The sequence below is a fragment of the Mercenaria mercenaria genome, chromosome 3 (genome assembly GCF_021730395.1).
Source record: "Mercenaria mercenaria strain notata chromosome 3, MADL_Memer_1, whole genome shotgun sequence".
Lineage (NCBI taxonomy): Eukaryota > Metazoa > Mollusca > Bivalvia > Venerida > Veneridae > Mercenaria > Mercenaria mercenaria.
The window spans coordinates 22,171,751-22,190,791 of NC_069363.1; the positions used below are offsets into that span (position 1 = coordinate 22,171,751).

Here is a 19,041-nt window from a genome sequence, read left to right on the forward strand (position 1 = left end):
AGACTTCATTTATGGTTTGATATGATACAAACTTGCAAAATATCTTTAACAACAACAGATCATGGATTCCAGGATTAATCCAACAGATCCAATCATAGGTTCCGGAGTTACAGCTCTTGATTGACCCCCTAAAGAGACAAAATTTGTTAATTTTTACCTTGTGAACATGATAGAAGTGACATTTTACAAATCGATTTTAACCACACTTACACACAACTTAAGCCACAATAAGAGCTCATTTCCTTTTGAAAACCGGCTAGATTCCTTCATAGGTTCTAGAGTTACGCCCGTAAAAAGGGCAAAGTTTTCTATTTTTGCGCTTTCAGCCATATAGAGGTTTCATTTATGCTTTGATTTGATACAAACTAGCACAGAATATTTATCTTGATGATCTCCAAGACCAAGTTCAAAACTTAGTCATGTGGGGTCAAAAACTAGGTCACCAGGTCAAATCAAAGGAAAAGCTTGTTAACACCCTAGAGTCCACATTTATGACCCTATCTTCATGAAACTTGGTCAGAATGTTTATCTTGATGATTCCTAGGCCAAGTTCAAAACTGGGTCATGTGGGGTCAAAAACTAGGTCATCTGATCAAATCAAAGGAAAAGCTTGTTAACGCTAATGAGGCCACATTTATGATTCTATCTTCATGAAACTTGGTCAGAATGTTTATCTTGATGATTCCAAGGCCAAGTTCGAAACTGGGTCATGTGGGGTCGAAAACTAGGTCACCACTCAAATCAAAGGTAAAGCTTGTTAACACTGTAGAGGCCACATTTATGACTTTATCTTCATGAAACTAGGCCAGAATGTTTATCTTGATGATTCCAAGGCCAAGTTTAACAGTTGAGTGATATAGGGTCATCATGACCCTCTTGTTTAATATGCGTTTTAGAAGTGCTATTGTTAAGATCTCTTTCAAATGTTTATGAAGCAATACTTTAGATAAACATACATGCCATTAGAATGAGTTTAAGATGTACTGTTATAATAGGATACATAAGGAACAACACATGAAATGCATAGGATAAAGATGTGCTAATTTGAGGGTCACCTTCTGAAAAGAATGTATTAACATTCTATACTTACAAAAATGATAGTAGATATACTAGATGATGATCAAAATAGTGTCTGTATATAAAGGATTTGTATTTAATTTTAAGAGACCTAGGTTTTAGTCACTTTATTGTGTTAAATAACAATATATTTATACAGTTGACAGAGGAAGAGTTTAAGGAAGAAAGGGACATTTATGATTATCTCAAGTACCGTATTCTTGAAGCAGAAGTACAATCAACAGGGAATGATTTGCAAACATTGAGGTATATCATGTAAACATTGAGGTATATTACATACTTTTATTATTAAATATATATTTATAGTCCTTTCCATTGGTCTAGATGTAGTCACATGATAAAAAGTCGTACTGAGTTAAAGGTGGACCCAAAATAAAAAGTAAAGAGTATAATTTCTGTAAGTGTTAAATGCATCAGATTCAACATGAGCCTTGTCCTACATACAGGCAGTATACAAACTGACATTACAGTGGTATAATATAGCAGATATAAATACTTGGATCTGCTTCTAATGATTTGGCTGGCTGATTTGGAAATTTTCTCTACAGATAACAATTGATTGAAACTGCTATGTTGTAACAAACTATATGGTCAAACAAGCAACGTCACTCAAATGCACAAAGATCTCAACTGGCAATCCCTGGAACAACGCCACATTTAAAATTCCCTTATTATATTTTTTGAAATAAAGTACAGTCTTATTGTAGTTGACCATAACCATCTCACACCTACAAGGATCCTGAACTACTTGATCCCACAATCTCATACGCAATACCATTCTAACTCCTTTTTTCCAAGAACAATTCGTTCCTGGAATGGTCTCTCCCTATACATACAGTTCAGGCCCTGCTTGATTCTATTCACTGAGAGGCTTGCGACTGTAAGCATCTAATCTTTATCTATGTTTTAAATCTTAGTAATTGTAGTTCTTTTTAACTTTGCACCTAATGAGCTTGCTCATCTTTTAACCGTCTGTCCATGACAAGCGCCTCCCAGTTATAATCAGAATTGATTGTTGGGCAGTACACCATAGATGTAGATGAACTGAGAACTATGTTTTGCAACATGTTTTCGTATTTTATTTTATTCCACATTAATTCATTGATAAATATAAGAAATGAAGAGAATTATCCAGCTGATAGTTTATCCAGTTATGAGTGGATAACATTTTGATATGTTTGTCTTTAACAGTTTTTGTTATTTCGTTATACAGTATACCCCAGTGTAAATAATAAATGCACACCTGGCTTCTATTTGCCTAACAATAACATGTCCTTTTCTCGTATTGACAGTATATACTACCATGTATATTTTCATGTTATAAATGTTCCACTGTACACCTCAATAAAAAGTTTCCCCCTGTAATAAAAGCACCTCCTCTCCTGAATGCCAAAAAAGGTTTTACTCAGCAGCGCTGTAATTACAGATGCACTATTCTGTCTCCTTTTAATTGAAATTGAGAAGAACGTAATAGTAATTCTGTAGCTCTATTGACTAAGGCACAATTGAGTGGGTCCCAAAATAAATGCCCCACCCCCTTCTGCAAAATGCATTTGCAGCTACAAAATGGAACTTCAAGATTGTTGAATTTTTAGCTCACCTGAGCAATGCTCAGGTGAGTTTTTCTGATCGCTCGATGTCCGGCGTCCGTCGTCTGTCGTCTGTCTGTCAACATTTAGCTTGTGTATGCGATAGAGGCTGTATTTTTCAATTAATCTTCATGAATTTTGGTCAGAATGATAACCTTGATGAAATCTAGGCCGAGTTCGAAAATGGGTCATCTTGGGTCAAAAACTAGGTCACTAGGTCAAATCAAAGAAAAACCTTGTGTATGCGATAGAGGCTGTATTTTTCAATTAATCTTCATGAATATTGGTCAGAATGATAACCTTGATGAAATCTAGGCCGAGTTCGAAAATGGGTCATCTGGGGTCAAAAACTAGGTCACTAGATCAAATCAAAGAAAAGCCTTGCGTATGCGATAGAGGCTGTATTTTTCTATTGATCTTCATGAATATTGGTCAGAATGATTGCCTTGATGAAATCTAGGCCGAGTTCGAAAATGGGTCATCTGGGGTCAAAAAGTAGGTCACTAGGTCAAATCAAAGAAAAACCTTGTGTATGCGATAGAGGCTATATTTTTCAATTATTCTTCATGAATATTGGTCAGAATGATTGCCTTGATGAAATCTAGGCCGAGTTCGAAAATGGGTCATCTCAGGTCAAAAACTAGGTCACTAGGTCAAATCAAAGAGAAACCTAGTGTATGCGATAGAGGCTGTATTTTTCAATTGATCTTCATGAATATTGGTCAGAATGATTACCTTGATGAAATCTAGGCCGAGTTTGAAAATGGGTCATCTGGGGTCAAAAACTAGGTCACTAGGTCAAATCAAGGAAAAACCTTGTGTATGCGATAGAGGCTGTATTTTTCAATTGATCTTCATGAATTTTGGTCAGAATGATTACCTTGATGAAATTTAGACCAAGTTCGAAAATGGGTCATCTGGGGTCAAAAACTAGGTCACTAGGTCAAATTAAAGAAAAACCTTGTGTATGCAATAGAGGTTTTATTTTTCAACTGATCTTCATGAAATTTAGCCAGAATGATTACCTTCATAAAATCTAGGCCGAGTTTGAAAATGGGTCATCTGGGGTCAAAAACTAGGTCACTAGGTCAAATCGAAGAAAAACATTGTGTATGCAATAGAGGATGTATTTTTCAATTGATCTTCATGAAATTTGGTCAGAGTGATTGCCTTGATGAAATCAAGGTCGAGTTTGAATATGGTTTATCTGAGGTCAAAAACTAGGTCACTAGGTCAAATTAAAGAAAAATCTTGTGTATGTGATAGAGACTGTTTTTTTTTCAATTGATTTTTATGAAATTTGGTCAGGATGATTGCCTTAATGAAATCTAGGTCGAATTTGAATATGGGTCATTTGAGGTCAAAAACTAGTTCACTTGGTCAAATCAAAGAAAAACTTGTGTATGTGATAGAGGCTGTATTTTTCAATTGATCTTCATGAATTTTGGTCAGAATGATTGCCTTGATAAAATCTAGGTCGAGTTTGAACATGGGTCATCTAGGGTTAAAAACTAGGTCATATCTAAGAAAATGCTTGTTTTATCACAAGAGACCAATTTTTTGGTCCAATCTTAATGAAAATTGGTCAGAATATTTGTTTCCATGAAATCACTAGGTCAAACATGTTTTACACTGTTATGGTGTGTTTCTTAGGTGAGCGACCTAGGGCCATCTTGGCCCTCTTGTTATAATATCACTGAGATGAAGTGTAAACATATATATAACTCACCCGTGATTTGATTTACAAACAGAATAAGTAATTAATGTATGTTTTTATGAAATGTTGAAAGCTTGTTATGTAATTAAGCAAAATCCTTGAATGCAAGGCATTAGAATGACAAGTTAAGGATGCTGTATTTACATCTAACTGAGATGATTTGTTGATAGTACCTGCTGATACTTCATTTGCTATGTATAATTTTTAACATACAGCATAACTAGAATTTCCATCAATATCTGTTCAATTAGTGGACAAAACAATAGAGTAGTACACAAGTCTAAAGTACTGCAAGTGTTGTAATAGAAGCTCTTTAAATTTTACTGATATGCTGAAGTAAACAGTATGAGGGACAAATTCTCCTTTCTCTATTTCAGGTGTTTTCATTGTTATGTCCCTTTGAATAAGCTGAATCACAAATAAAGGTTATTCTTAATTACAGGAAAGCAGGTGATGATAAAGGTGCGAAGTTTGTCAGCAATGGTATGAATCCAGACAAAGGATTTCTTCAGCTTCATTATTTGAAGGTATGCTTGGTTAGGGTGTCCCCTAATGAGATCAAACATACATGTATATTGCTTCACATTTACATGTGTTTTAATGTCAAATGATTTGTTTAAAATCCAAAGACAGGTAATTACAGTCAGTATTGTTAGCAGCTTTGTACATAATAAATAGACTTTACTCTGATAGTCAAACTAGGCAATTAGAGTGATTCTCTTTCAGTTTCATTTCCATTTGACTGTAACTTTCTGTCTTGTATCTAGGTGGTGTTGGTCTCTCTTTTGTATTGCTTTCATTACAATAAGTTGTATGTTATTTCACTGCACTTGCTATGTCTTTCCGCTACCGTGTTACTTTGTTGGTGACCTTCTTTCTGTAGAGTGTCTCTTGGATTAGCATTGATGTGCACAGTGCTTTAAGTCTTTCTCCTGTTTTTATGCCCTGGTATCAAAATTCTAGAAGGTTTAATGTTTTGTCACCAACAGATATTTAGTGTCAATTTGACATTAGGAAAAACATGTATCTCTATTAACTCATTCTGCCCGCGCGATGCATTAATGCGTCGGCCGATTTTTATCTGTATACAGCGTGCCGCTTCTGTGCGGTGTTGTTATCTACATCTGGAAACCGCGTGCCGCGTACATGCGTCTTTACAGTAGTAGCTCTGAATTCCGCGTGACACTTTCAGTCGTCACATTTCATTGGTCTTTAATAAAATATTTTAGTTCTTTCTAACAATTTGGACCAATCAATTTTTTGTTGCGTAACATTTTTAAAACATAAATAAAACCGGATGTTGTGAAAACATAATCGCTTTTTTTGAAGAAAAGCTGTAAATGCGAGCGTCGTACGAGTTATAATTTGCGATTTCTCGAAGCCTGAAATTACGGATGATTTTTATATGATCAAAACATAAAAAATAAGTAAATAAATGAATAAATAAATAGAGAGATACCATTGAAGATTCACTGAGAAATGAAAGTTGAAATAATGCAACCCAAAAATATATACTTTTTCGCTTGTCGCTATGCAGCAAATAATGTCATCTGCGGGATCAAACAATTATACGGCTACATGAGTTTACTTCTGTTTATTATCGTTCTTTCGTTTTCTTACAATAAAATAAGTATTGAACATTGTGCCAGTCTTCAATTTCATTCAAATCTGTCAAAATTTACCAGAGATAAAATTAAAAACACAGCTATGGAGCTATAAAAGGCGTTGAGTATATGAATAATGTAAATAATTGGGTATTGTTATGAAAATACACTTCATTAAAGACAGACGTACATAATTACCGCACTAAAATAACGTGTACGCATCATACCGAAATGCAAACAAAAAAAAATATCATAGAATTATTTTACATTTTCATATCGCAACACTGCCTGGACAAAATTGTGGATTACATCATTGAAAAGAAAAGAACTAAAAATATTTCTTTTACATGTGTAAGATTAAATTATCTTTCACTCATGCACACCATAACTTTCATTTTTACCTATGCGATATGACAATGCTCATGTGTGTATGAAAAAGTAAAATCATCTTGTGGGTATTTATTTATTTATTTATTCATTTATATATTTTGTTGTTGAACTTGGAAACTGTCTCTTGATCTATAGAATAAACTGTTAATAATTACTCAGTTCTGATCATTTGTTTTGTGTCTTTAATTCAACAATCTGTTGAATGGACTGTATTAGACAGCTGCATGAAATTAACTTTGTTGCGTAGCTACTTTAATTTACTTACAAAGTGTACAAATTCCATACCTATTAACACATATTTGATGTCATATGTCATTAATTAACAACAATATCCCAAGCAAAAACCTATAAAATCAATGTTATTTCTCAAAACATCTCTAGGTATTCAGGGTAGATTGGCTGATCAGCCTCCTAGGTGGCTGAAAGATAAATATCAGCAGAGTAGAAGTGGAGATAACGCTTTAGGGTATAATGAGTTAAGCATTGTTTGTGAGCATGTATCATAGAATGTTGACATCTTTCTTGTTTAGTTTTTGTTAGAAAATGGTTTGATTCCAGTTCAGTCATCCTGTTATTGTAACATAATTTAATTAGCATCATTAGAATTACTATTATATGTTATTTGTCATTTAAGACTGTGTCAGCTTTTTATTGTTTTCTATTTGTTACAAATACTGATGTAACTATGTTATTTTTAGCAGATACCAAATTAACTTGGCATTATTTGTTCAGATTAGATTAGTAATTTTATTAACAAAGACCAAGTCATTGGGTAAACATGTTTTTCATGTCATTTGATAAACACTTTTTCTTATCATGATGACTGACAGGCAGGAAATAATAAAACCTTTGGAATCACATTTGATATTATTTTTAACATAACATTTTTATTTTTGAGATATTAAAATTATTATATTCCCGTATGAAAAAGTACGCCCATACTTTAGGTGGAAACCACCCAGAAACATAAGGCGGTTTCCATCTTATATTGCTATTAAGCGTAATATCAGCCTTAGGGAGACCTTAGGGAGAATAGGGCTCGAAATATGCAAATTTTTTCCTGTTAGTAAGGCGGAAACCGCCTAAATTGGCGTAAAAATGTTTAAGCAGGAAAAAAGGATATTTTCTGCTTAGGCGGGAAAACAATACCCAGAAAAGCTTGACCGGAATAAAATCCGCCTTGTGTAAAACATAAAAAAGTACCCTTAGTATTATATCTTGAGCATGAATTAAGCTTTTCACATTTCACTAGATTCATTTTGCTTTGCCAAATACAATTTATTAATAAGACAGCTTCAATTTTACAAATATATCAGCTGTGGTTTAATAACAAAATTACTGAAGCAAATGCACAATATCGACTAAATATCATAAACATTTCTTGAAAAAATTAAAAGTTATTAAACCTTCACTAAATAAGCATGGACATGTCATGAACTACTGGTTATTACTGAAATTATCATTACTGTTTGGTGCCAGTGCCATACTATTGTGATAAAATATCTATAATTATGGCAATAATTGTGATACTTACTTCTTTAAGATAATAACAATAAATTAGCCATGCCATGAGAAAACCAACATAGTGGGTTTGCGATCAGCATGGATCCAGACCAGCCTGCGCATCCGCGCAGTCTGGTCAGGATCCATGCTGTTCGCTTTCAAAGCCTATAGTAATTAGAGAAACTGTTAGCGAACAGCATGGATCCTGACCAGACTGCGCGGATGCGCAGGCTGGTCTGGATCCATGCTGGGCGCAAAGCCACTATGTTGGTTTTCCCATGGCACGGCTCAAATACTAACTTTGACTTGAAACCTAATTTAAATTGTTTGCTACCTTGTAACTGCTATGCATTATACATGTACTTCTGAAATGTAAGTAATTAACAGATAGTGATTTGGTTAAAACAGAAAAGATGTTCATTAAATCCTCTACACCTTAATTTGCTATTTCTAAAGGTTTACAGATGTAAATTAATTAAATTCTAACTCACCACAAATATATAATGTACTCCTTAAGTCTTAAGTCTACTTAACTAACAACATCCCATGTATAAATGCCTTCAGAAGTGCTTTCTCTCTAAACAGGAGTCACAACATCTGGATGTAATAAACTCACTGGACCCTTACAGTGATCCTATTTCAAATTAATTGATATACAATTACCATCTTCCAAAATTCCGCCTTATCTTAGTAAAGCCATTTTTTCTAAGTTCAAAATTTCCCCTTATTTTATCTGAAAATTCCGCCTAGTGAGAATGCACCTTTTTCTGAAAAGCATTAACCAGAATTTAAGAAAAAGTCCGCCTTCCTGTTAGGCGTAATTTTTAGAATAAACTATGTCCGCCAATAGTCCGCCTTTGAATATCCATTTAAGCAGGATTACGCCCTTATTAATACGCTTTAATTCAGAGCGGATTCCGCCTTATTTTTTCATACGGGTAGAGCTGATTGCTGTGGGGCGTCTCAGGAGTGTTTCTTTTGTCTTTGTCTCTCCTGAAATGACTTAAATTGCTTGGTTGTGAATGAATATTGCAGTGAAGTATTTTTAAAAAGCGACATTTATTTCACAGAATATAGTCTAAAATAGCATTTGTTGGCCACAGAGCTCTTTCCCAATGTCACCGTTATGGTTACATTGAGGTTTTTATCAGTTTCACTTATGACAAAAGATGACATTATCAATCAATTGAAAAAGGATGGATCAGCATACAGCATTAATTTTGTTGTCTTTGCTGCATGCATTGCTGTTAAGATTATGTAACTTTAAAGCAGCATACCTCCAGATTTTCTGAAATATTTTAAAAGTTCCAAATCAAGAAAAAAATATGGCCGCGCCGGGAATCAAACCCGGGACCGCCACGGCAATAAAGACATTTTCCCGTCGTCATAACCAATAGCGCTATAGCTGAAGTAGTGAATAATGACTTCAAACTATAGATATTTATAATCAAGACAGTTTACCTGGAGTGAAAGTGTGCCAAACGCTTTTCGATTTTCATCATAAAAAGTAGTAAAAACAGCAAATTCTCATGTGCATGTTTCCGTAACATAAAGTTTGTCAGTAATTAAGGTTTAAGTCTTTCTTAAGAAGTATAGCATTTATTTCAAGATATCTAAAAAAATATTATTTTTTTGTTGTCGAACGATCTGGAGGCATGCTGCTTTAAAGTATTAATTATAGAAGAATACTGAAATTGATCTAACTTTGCTATATACATGTCCTCTATTTCGTTAGTTCCTGATTGGCGTAGTCTACTGTTTGCTTATTTCATCTTGAGAAGTTAGCTGGCTGTGAAAGATTTGTGAGACTTTTAAAGTCTTAGTTGAATGTATTAGAAAACAAGTTTTTGAGTAGCTTCATAAGCCTCTCTCCTGATTATTAAACTGTCGGCATAGCTTGGCCAAAGTAAATGCATAGGCACCACTAGTTAAGGGGTGTCTTTGGGCATGTCCACATGGAGAAGTCTGAAATTCTGTATTGCCACAACTGCCTTCTAATTACATTTTGAGACTCAGTGTGACCAAAAAAAAAAAAGAATGCAGAAATACAGAAATGTAATTGAAAATAGTACAAGCAGTGCAAAACAGCTCACCTATTGTGATTTCTAACTGATGATGGAATTACACCCATCAGTTGTTAAGTTTAGAATTATTTTTTTTTGTTGATGTATCTGTAAATATACTTTTATGATCATGATAAGTCTAAATTACAAGAAAAAAATATCTGCTAGTTTTTGAGGGAATTACACAAAATAATATATAATATTTTTGGCGAAAATAATGGATATATCAGAATCACTGATTTTGCATGTTGTGTAATGGATTGGGATTGTCGTACTTCTTGGTTATTTCTGCAGCAAACCTGACTGCCCAAGGATAATGTTACTTGAGGTGTTAATTGTAGAATCATGAAGATACGGATTACTCAGTGTCGAGTTACTCATGTAACTAGATCTGTCATATTGAACATAAAACGTGCAGTGACCATTACAAACTTGTGAATTTCAAACAAGGCTTTTAGTGGGGATATAAATCACCTTTAGTTTTGTCTTCATTTTTATCTTTCCTTCATGTGAAATAAATGGCAAAATCTAGGGGAATAATAAATTTTGTTATATTAGGCAAGTAACAAAATGAAAGTTTGCTGGACTTCATTTTTGACTTTTTCCCCCAAAATGACACCATCTTGTTTTTTAGACCTACTACTAAAGTCATATTTATGCAACTATTTTAGTTAACAAGCTTTTATTATGTACATTGGACAGTTGCGAAATGCATTTGCAGCTGTGATTTATTATACGACCGAAGGGACGTATTATTTTATACCCCTATTGTCCGTCTGTCCGTCCTTCTGCCAGTCGGTCTGTCTGTCCTTCCGTTAGCAATTTCAGGTCCACTCTGTAACTCTTGAACCCCTTGAAAGATTTTAAAGAAACTTGACACAAATGTTCACCACACTGAGACGACATGCAGAGCGTATGTTTTGAATGTCTCAGTTCAAGGTCAGGGTCACACTTAGGGGTCAAAGGTCATATCACTTTGTTTCATGTCCAGTCTCTGTAACTCTTGAACTGCTTGAAGGATTTCAAAGAATCTTGACACAAATGTTCACCACACTGAGACGACATGCAGAGCACATGTTTTGGATGACTTGCTTCAAGGTCAAGGTCACACTTAGGAGTCAAAGGTCATATATGACTTTTTGCTTTTTGTATATTGCTCTACATTGCTGTGCTCTTGTTTTCATTTGGCAGATCCCTTTTTTGTTCACTTAAAATAAAAAAAAATTGAATTACTTCCCTTTTATGTTACTATAAATCGCTCATTTTTAAACGTTCTTATTATTGGCCTTAAGGAAAAACCGAGACCACGTTTTTTTGTGGTACAACATGGATGGTTACCTCCAATTTTAAGTGTATTTTGACATACCTGTACCTGGTAAGGATTTTTTCGTGGACTTGGAATTTTGTTTTGTATTTCTTCCCTTTGTTGTTCATGTCCTTTGGACTTCAACAGTCAAGTTCTTTAAATTTTGCTCCCGTCCTCTGATGTAACTCTTCGGGTGTATATTGCCCCGCTTGGCGGAGCTCTTGTTAGGTTTGCTTTGACTTTATTATGTCTCCCATCACACAGTGGTGTGGGAGACATTGATTTACTCCAATCTGTCTGTCTGTCTGTGTGTGTGTGTCTGTCAGAAAGTTTGTCCGCACTCTAAGTCGAACATTTCTCATCTGATCTTCACCAAACTTCAACAAAATGTGTCTGCCAATAAGTGCTCGACCAAGTTCGATAACTAGCCAAATCGGCCTAGGCACTTCGGAATTATGGCCCTTGAATTACCAAAAACACTTAGATTTCTTGCGCAGTTTTGCCCTCAAACCGGTGTAACAGCCCAGTTTTTCCCCCAGTCAGTTCTTTCCCCAGGGAAAAAACTGACTAGTCAATTCTTTCCCCCGGGGAAAAAACTGACTAGTCAGTTTCTTCCCCCCCTAGTCGGTTTTTTCCCCCCTTGGAATAAGTTTTCTGATAGGGAAAGAAACTGACTAGTTAGTCAGATTTTTCCCCCTAGTTTTCCCTTCAAGTACTGGATTCTTTCGGTATTGTTATTTGGGATTCAAGTGTCTGTTCATTTTCCATTTAAATTTCAGATAAAACAGGTATTGTTTTTCATTTGAATAAACCTGTATGTTTCTTTTTTGTAACTTTAATCAATGTTTTTTTTGTCAAATCAAACTTTTTAACTTCTGTTTGATTGCCATTACTATTTAAAATCTGTCAGGTGCGGGGAAGAAATTGACTGGTCAGTTCTTTCCCCCTTGCATATACTTGACTTATCAGGTGGGGGGAAAAATTGACCAGTCACTTATTTCCCCCCTAGCATATATTTCACCTATCAGGTGGGGAAGAAATTGACCAGTCAGTTCTTTCCCCCCTAGCATATAGGTGGGGGTAAGAAATTGACTAGTCAGTTCTTTCCCCCCTTGCATATACTTGACCTATCAGGTGGGTGAAGAAATTGGCCGTTCGGTTCTTTTATCCCCTAGCCAGTACTTGACCTGTCGGTAGGGGAGAAGAAATTGACCAGTCAGTTCTTTCCCTCCTAGCATACTTGACCTATCAGGTGGGGGAAGAAACTGACCAGTGAGTTCTTTCCCCCCTTGCATATACTTGACCTATCAGGTGGGGGGAGAAATTGACTAGTCAGTTCTTTCCCCCTTGCATATACTTGACCTATCAGGTGGGGGAAAAAATTGACCAGTCACTTATTTCCCCCCTAGCATATATTTCACCTATCAGGTGGGGAAGAAATTGACCGATCAGTTCTTCCCCCCCCCCCCTCCCCCCACCGTCGTTTATCTGACTGAAAAATTGTTGAAATTGACGTTAAACCCGAACACACACACACACATCCCACCCCAACCAGTACTTGACCCGTCGGGTGGGGAGAAGAAATTGACTAGTCAGTTCTTTCCCCCCTTGCATATACTTGACCTATCAGGTGGGGGAAGAAATTGACTAGTCAGTTCTTTCCCCCCTATATTTGTAGCATATACCTGATCTATCAGGTTGGGGAAAAAATTCACTAGTCAGTTCTTTCTCCCCTAGCATTATACTTGAACTGTCAGGTGGGGGAAGAAATTGACTAGTCAGTTCTTTCCCCCCAAGCCAGAACTTGACCTGTCAGGTGGGGGAAGAAATTGACCAGTCAGTTCTTTCCCCCTAACATATACTTGACATATCAAGTGGGAGAAGAAATTGACTGGTCAGTTCTTTCCCCCCTAACATATACTTGACCTGTCAGGTGGGGGAAGAAATCGACTAGTCAGTTCTTTCCCCCCTAGCCAGTACTTAGATATGTCAGGTGGGGGAAGAAATTGACAGGTCAGTTCTTTCCCCCCTATATATAGTTAGTACTTGACCTGTGGTGTAGGGAGAAGAAATTGACCGGTCAGTTCTTTCCCCCCTAGCCAGTACTTGACCTGTCGGGTGGGGAGAAGAAATTGATCGGTCAGTTCTTTCCTCCCTTGCATATACTTGACCTGTCGGATGGGGAGAAGAAATTGACTGGTCAGTTCTTTCCCCCCTATATATAGTTAGTACTTGACCTGTGGTGTGGGGAGAAGAAATTGACCAGTCAGTTCTTTCCCCCACCTAACAGAGCAAGTACTGGCTTTGGAGGAGAAAGAACTAACCAGTCAATTTCTTCCCCCACCTGACAGGTCAAGCACTGGCTAGGGGGGAAAGAACTGACCAGACATTTTCTTCGCCCACCTAACAGAGCAAGTACTGGCTAGAGGGGGAAGAAACTGACCGGTCAGTTCTTTCTAGGAAGTACTGCCTAGACGGGAAAGAACTGACTAGTAAATTTCTTCCCCCACCTGACAGGTCAAGCATATGATAAGGGGGAAAGAACTGACTGGTCAATTTCTTCTTCCCACCTGAAAGGTCAAATTCTGGCAACTATTTTAGTTAACAAGCTTTTATTATGTACATTGGACAGTTGCGAAATGCATTTGCAGCTGTGATTTATTATACGACCGAAGGGACGTATTATTTTATACCCCTATTGTCCGTCTGTCCGTCCTTCTGCCAGTCGGTCTGTCTGTCCTTCCGTTAGCAATTTCAGGTCCACTCTGTAACTCTTGAACCCCTTGAAAGATTTTAAAGAAACTTGACACAAATGTTCACCACACTGAGACGACATGCAGAGCGTATGTTTTGAATGTCTCAGTTCAAGGTCAGGGTCACACTTAGGGGTCAAAGGTCATATCACTTTGTTTCATGTCCAGTCTCTGTAACTCTTGAACTGCTTGAAGGATTTCAAAGAATCTTGACACAAATGTTCACCACACTGAGACGACATGCAGAGCACATGTTTTGGATGACTTGCTTCAAGGTCAAGGTCACACTTAGGAGTCAAAGGTCATATATGACTTTTTGCTTTTTGTATATTGCTCTACATTGCTGTGCTCTTGTTTTCATTTGGCAGATCCCTTTTTTGTTCACTTAAAATAAAAAAAAATTGAATTACTTCCCTTTTATGTTACTATAAATAGCTTATTTTGAAACTTTCTTATTATTGGCCGTAGGGAAAAACCGAGACCACTTTTTTTCTGTGGTACAACATGGATGGTTACCTCCAATTTTTAAGTGTATTTTGACATACCTGTACCTGGTAAGGATTTTTTCGTGGACTTGGAATTTTTGTTTTGTATTTCTTCCCTTTGTTGTTCATGTCCTTTGGACTTCAACAGTCAAGTTCTTTAAATTTTGCTCCCGTCCTCTGATGTAACTCTTCGGGTGTATATTGCCCCGCTTGGCGGAGCTCTTGTTAGGTTTGCTTTGACTTTATTATGTCTCCCATCACACAGTGGTGTGGGAGACATTGATTTACTCCAATCTGTCTGTCTGTCTGTGTGTGTGTGTCTGTCAGAAAGTTTGTCCGCACTCTAAGTCGAACATTTCTCATCTGATCTTCACCAAACTTCAACAAAATGTGTCTGCCAATAAGTGCTCGACCAAGTTCGATAACTAGCCAAATCGGCCTAGGCACTTCGGAATTATGGCCCTAGTCAGTTCTTTCTCCCTTGCATATACTTGACTTATCAGGTGGGGGAAAAAATTGACCAGTCACTTATTTCCCCCCTAGCATATATTTCACCTATCAGGTGGGAGAGAAATTGACCAGTCAGTTCTCCCCCCCTAGCATAAGGTGGGGGTAAGAATTGACTATCAGTTCTTTCCCCCTTGCATATACTTGACCTATCAGGTGGGTGAAGAAATTGGCCGTTCGGTCTTTTATCCCCTAGCCAGTACTTGACCTGTCGGTAGGGGAAGAAATTGACCATCAGTTCTTTCCCTCCTAGCATACTTGACCTATCAGGTGGGGGAAGAAAACTGACCAGTGAGTTCTTTCCCCCCTTGCATATACTTGACCTATCAGGTGGGGGAGAAATTGATAGTCAGTTCTTCCCCTTGCATAACTGACCTATCAGTTGGGGAAAAAATTGACCAGTCACTTATTTCCCCCCTAGCATATATTTCACCTATCAGGTGGGAAGAAATTGACCGATCAGTTCTTCCCCCCCCCCCCCCCCCACCGCGTTTATCTGACTGAAAATTGTTGAATTGACGTTAAACCCGAACACACACACACACACCCACCCCAACCAGTACTTGACCCGTCGGTGGGGAGAAAAATTGACTAGTCAGTTCTTTCCCCCCTGCATATACTTGACCTATCAGGTGGGGGAAGAAATTGACTAGTCAGTTCTTTCCCCCCTATATTTGTAGCATATACCTGATCATCAGGTTGGGGAAAAAAATTCACTAGTCAGTTCTTTCTCCCTAGCATATACTTGACTGTCAGGTGGGGGAAGAAATTGACTAGTCAGTTCTTTCCCCCAGCCAGAACTTGACCTGTCAGGTGGGGGAAGAAATTGACCAGTCAGTTCTTTCCCCTACATTACTTGACATATCAGTGGGAGAAGAAATTGACTGTCATTTCTTTCCCCCCTACATATACTTGACCTGTCAGGGGGGAAGAAATCGACTAGTCAGTTCTTTCCCCCCTAGCCAGTACTTAGATATGTCAGGTGGGGAAGAAATTGACAGGTCAGTTCTTTCCCCCCTATATATAGTTAGTACTTGACCTGTGTGTAGGAGAAGAAATTGACCGGTCATTTCTTTCCCCCTAGCCAGTACTTGACCTGTCGGTGGGGAGAAGAAATTGATCGTCAGTTCTTTCCTCCCTTGCATATACTTGACCTGTCGGATGGGAGAAGAAATTGACTGTCAGTTCTTTCCCCCCTATATATAGTTAGTACTTGACCTGTGGTGTGGGGAGAAGAAATTGACCATCGTTCTTTCCCCCACTAACAGAGCAAGTACTGGCTTTGGAGGAAGAAAACTAACCAGTCAATTTCTTCCCCCACCTGACAGTCAAGCACTGGCTAGGGGGAAAGACTGACCAGACATTTTCTTCGCCCACCTAACAGAGCAAGTACTGGCTAGAGGGGAAGAACTGACCGGTCAGTTCTTTCTAGGAAGTACTGCCTAGACGGGAAAGAACTGACTATAATTTCTTCCCCACCTGACAGGTCAAGCATATGATAAGGGGAAAGAACTGACTGGTCATTTCTTCTTCCCACCTGAAAGGTCAAATTCTGGCAACTAATTTAGTTACAAGCTTTTATTAAGTACATTGGACAGGGCGAAATGCATTTGCAGCTGTGATTTATTATACGAACCGAAGGGACGTATTTTTTATTCCCCTAAAATTTTCCGTCTGTCGTCCTTATGCCGTCGGTCTGTCATGTCCTTCCGATAGCATATTCAGGTCCACTCTGTAACTCTTGAACCCCCTTGAAAGATTTTAAGAGAAACTTGACACAAATGTTCACCACACTGAACGACATGCAGAGCGTATGTTTTGAATGTCTCAGTTCAAGGTCAGGGTCACACTTAGGGGGTCAAAGGTCATATCACTTTGTTTCTTGTCCAGTCTCTGTAACTCTTGAACTGCTTGAAGGATTTCAAAGAATCTGACACAAATGTTCACCACACCTGAGACGACATGCAGAGCACATGTTTGGATGACTTGCTTCAAGGTCAAGGTCACATTAGGAGTCAAAGGTCATATATGACTCTTTTGCTTTTTGTATATTGCTCTACATTGCTGTGCTCTTGTTTTCATTTGGCAGATCCCTTTTTTGTTCACTTAAAATAAAAAAAAATTGAATTACTTCCCCTTTTATGTTACTATAAATAGCTTATTTGAAACTTTCTTATTATTGGCCGTAGGGAAAAACCGAGACACTTTTTTTCTGTGTACAACATGGATGGTATACCCCAATTTTTAAGTGTATTTTGACATACCTGTACTGGTAAGGATTTTTTCGTGGACTTGGAATTTTTGTTTTGTATTTCTTCCCTTTGTTGTTCATGTCCTTTGGACTTCAACAGTCAAGTTCTTTAAATTTTGCTCCCGTCCTCTGATGTAACTTTCGGGTGTATATTGCCCCGCTTGGCGGAGCTCTTGTTAGGTTTGCTTTGACTTTATTAAGTCTCCCATCACACAGTGGTGTGGGAGACATTGATTTAACTCCAATCTGTCTGTCTGTCTGTGTGTGTGTGTCTGTCAGAAAGTTTTTCCGCACTCTAAGTCGAACATTTCTCATCTGATCTTCACCAAACTTCAACAAAATGTGTCTGCCAATAAGTGCTCGACCAAGTTTCGATAACTAGCCAATCGGCCTAGGCACTTTCGGAAATATGGCCCTAGTCAGTTCTTTCTCCCTTGCATATACTTGACTTATCAGGTGGGGGAAAAAATTGACCATCACTTATTTCCCCCTAGCATATATTTCACCTATCAGTGTGGGGAAGAAATTGACAGTCAGTTCTTTCCCCCCTAGCATATAGGTGGGGGTAAGAAATTGACTAGTCAGTTCTTTCCCCCCTTGCATATACTTGACCTATCAGTGGGTGAAGAAATTGGCCGTTCGGTTCTTTTATCCCTAGCCAGTACTTGACCTGTCGGTAGGGAAGAAGAAATTGACCAGTCAGTTCTTTCCCTCCTAGCATTACTTGACCTATCAGGTGGGGAAGAAACTGACCAGTGAGTTCTTTCCCCCCTTTGCATATACTTGACCTATCAGGTGGGGGGAGAAATTGACTAGTCAGTTCTTTCCCCCTTGCATATACTTGACCTATCAGGTGGGGGAAAAAATTGACCAGTCACTTATTTCCCCCCTAGCATATATTCACCTATCAGGTGGGGAAATTGACCGATCAGTTCTTCCCCCCCCCTCCCCCCACCGTCGTTTATCTGACTGAAAAATTGTTGAAATTGACGTTAAACCGAACACACACACACACATCCCACCCCAACCAGTACTTGACCCGTCGGGTGGGGAGAAGAAATTGACTAGTCAGTTCTTTCCCCCCTTGCATATACTTGACCTATCAGGTGGGGGAAGAAATTGACTAGTCAGTTCTTTCCCCCTATATTTGTAGCATATACCTGATCTATCAGGTGGGGAAAAAATTCACTAGTCAGTTCTTTCTCCCCTAGCATTATACTTGAACTGTCAGGTGGGGGAAGAAATTGACTAGTCAGTTCTTTCCCCCCAAGCCAGAACTTGACCTGTCAGGTGGGGAAGAAATTGACCAGTCAGTTCTTTCCCCCTAACTTATACTTGACATATCAAGTGGGAGAAGAAATTGACTGGTCAGTTCTTTCCCCCTAACATATACTTGACCTGTCAGGTGGGGGAAGAAATCGACTAGTCAGTTATTTCCCCTAGCCAGTACTTAGATATGTCAGGTGGGGGAAGAAATTGACAGGTCAGTTCTTTCCCCCCTATATATAGTTAGTACTTGACCTGTGGTGTGGGAGAAGAAATTGACCGGTCAGTTCTTTCCCCCCTAGCCAGTACTTGACCTGTCGGGTGGGGAGAAGAAATTGATCGGTCAGTTCTTTCCTCCCTTGCATATACTTGACCTGTCGGATGGGGAGAAGAAATTGACTGGTCAGTTCTTTCCCCCTATATATGTTAGTACTTGACCTGTGGTGTGGGGAGAAGAAATTGACCAGTCAGTTCTTTCCCCACCTAACAGAGCAAGTACTGGCTTTGGAGGAGAAAGAACTAACCAGTCA

General features: G+C 38.1%; 1 protein-coding gene across 3 annotated transcripts in view; it reads left to right on the plus strand.

Annotated features, from left to right (window-relative positions):
* LOC128555522 (aminopeptidase O-like) overlaps positions 1–19,041 on the plus strand; it is a 116,568-nt gene that overhangs the window by 11,901 nt on the left and 85,626 nt on the right. For all 3 annotated transcript variants that reach the window (XM_053537984.1, XM_053537986.1, XM_053537985.1), the window contains exons 7-8: positions 1,217–1,323; positions 4,826–4,910. In XM_053537984.1, the coding sequence (XP_053393959.1) occupies positions 1,217–1,323; positions 4,826–4,910 (192 nt within the window). The remainder of the gene's footprint in view (positions 1–1,216; positions 1,324–4,825; positions 4,911–19,041) is intronic.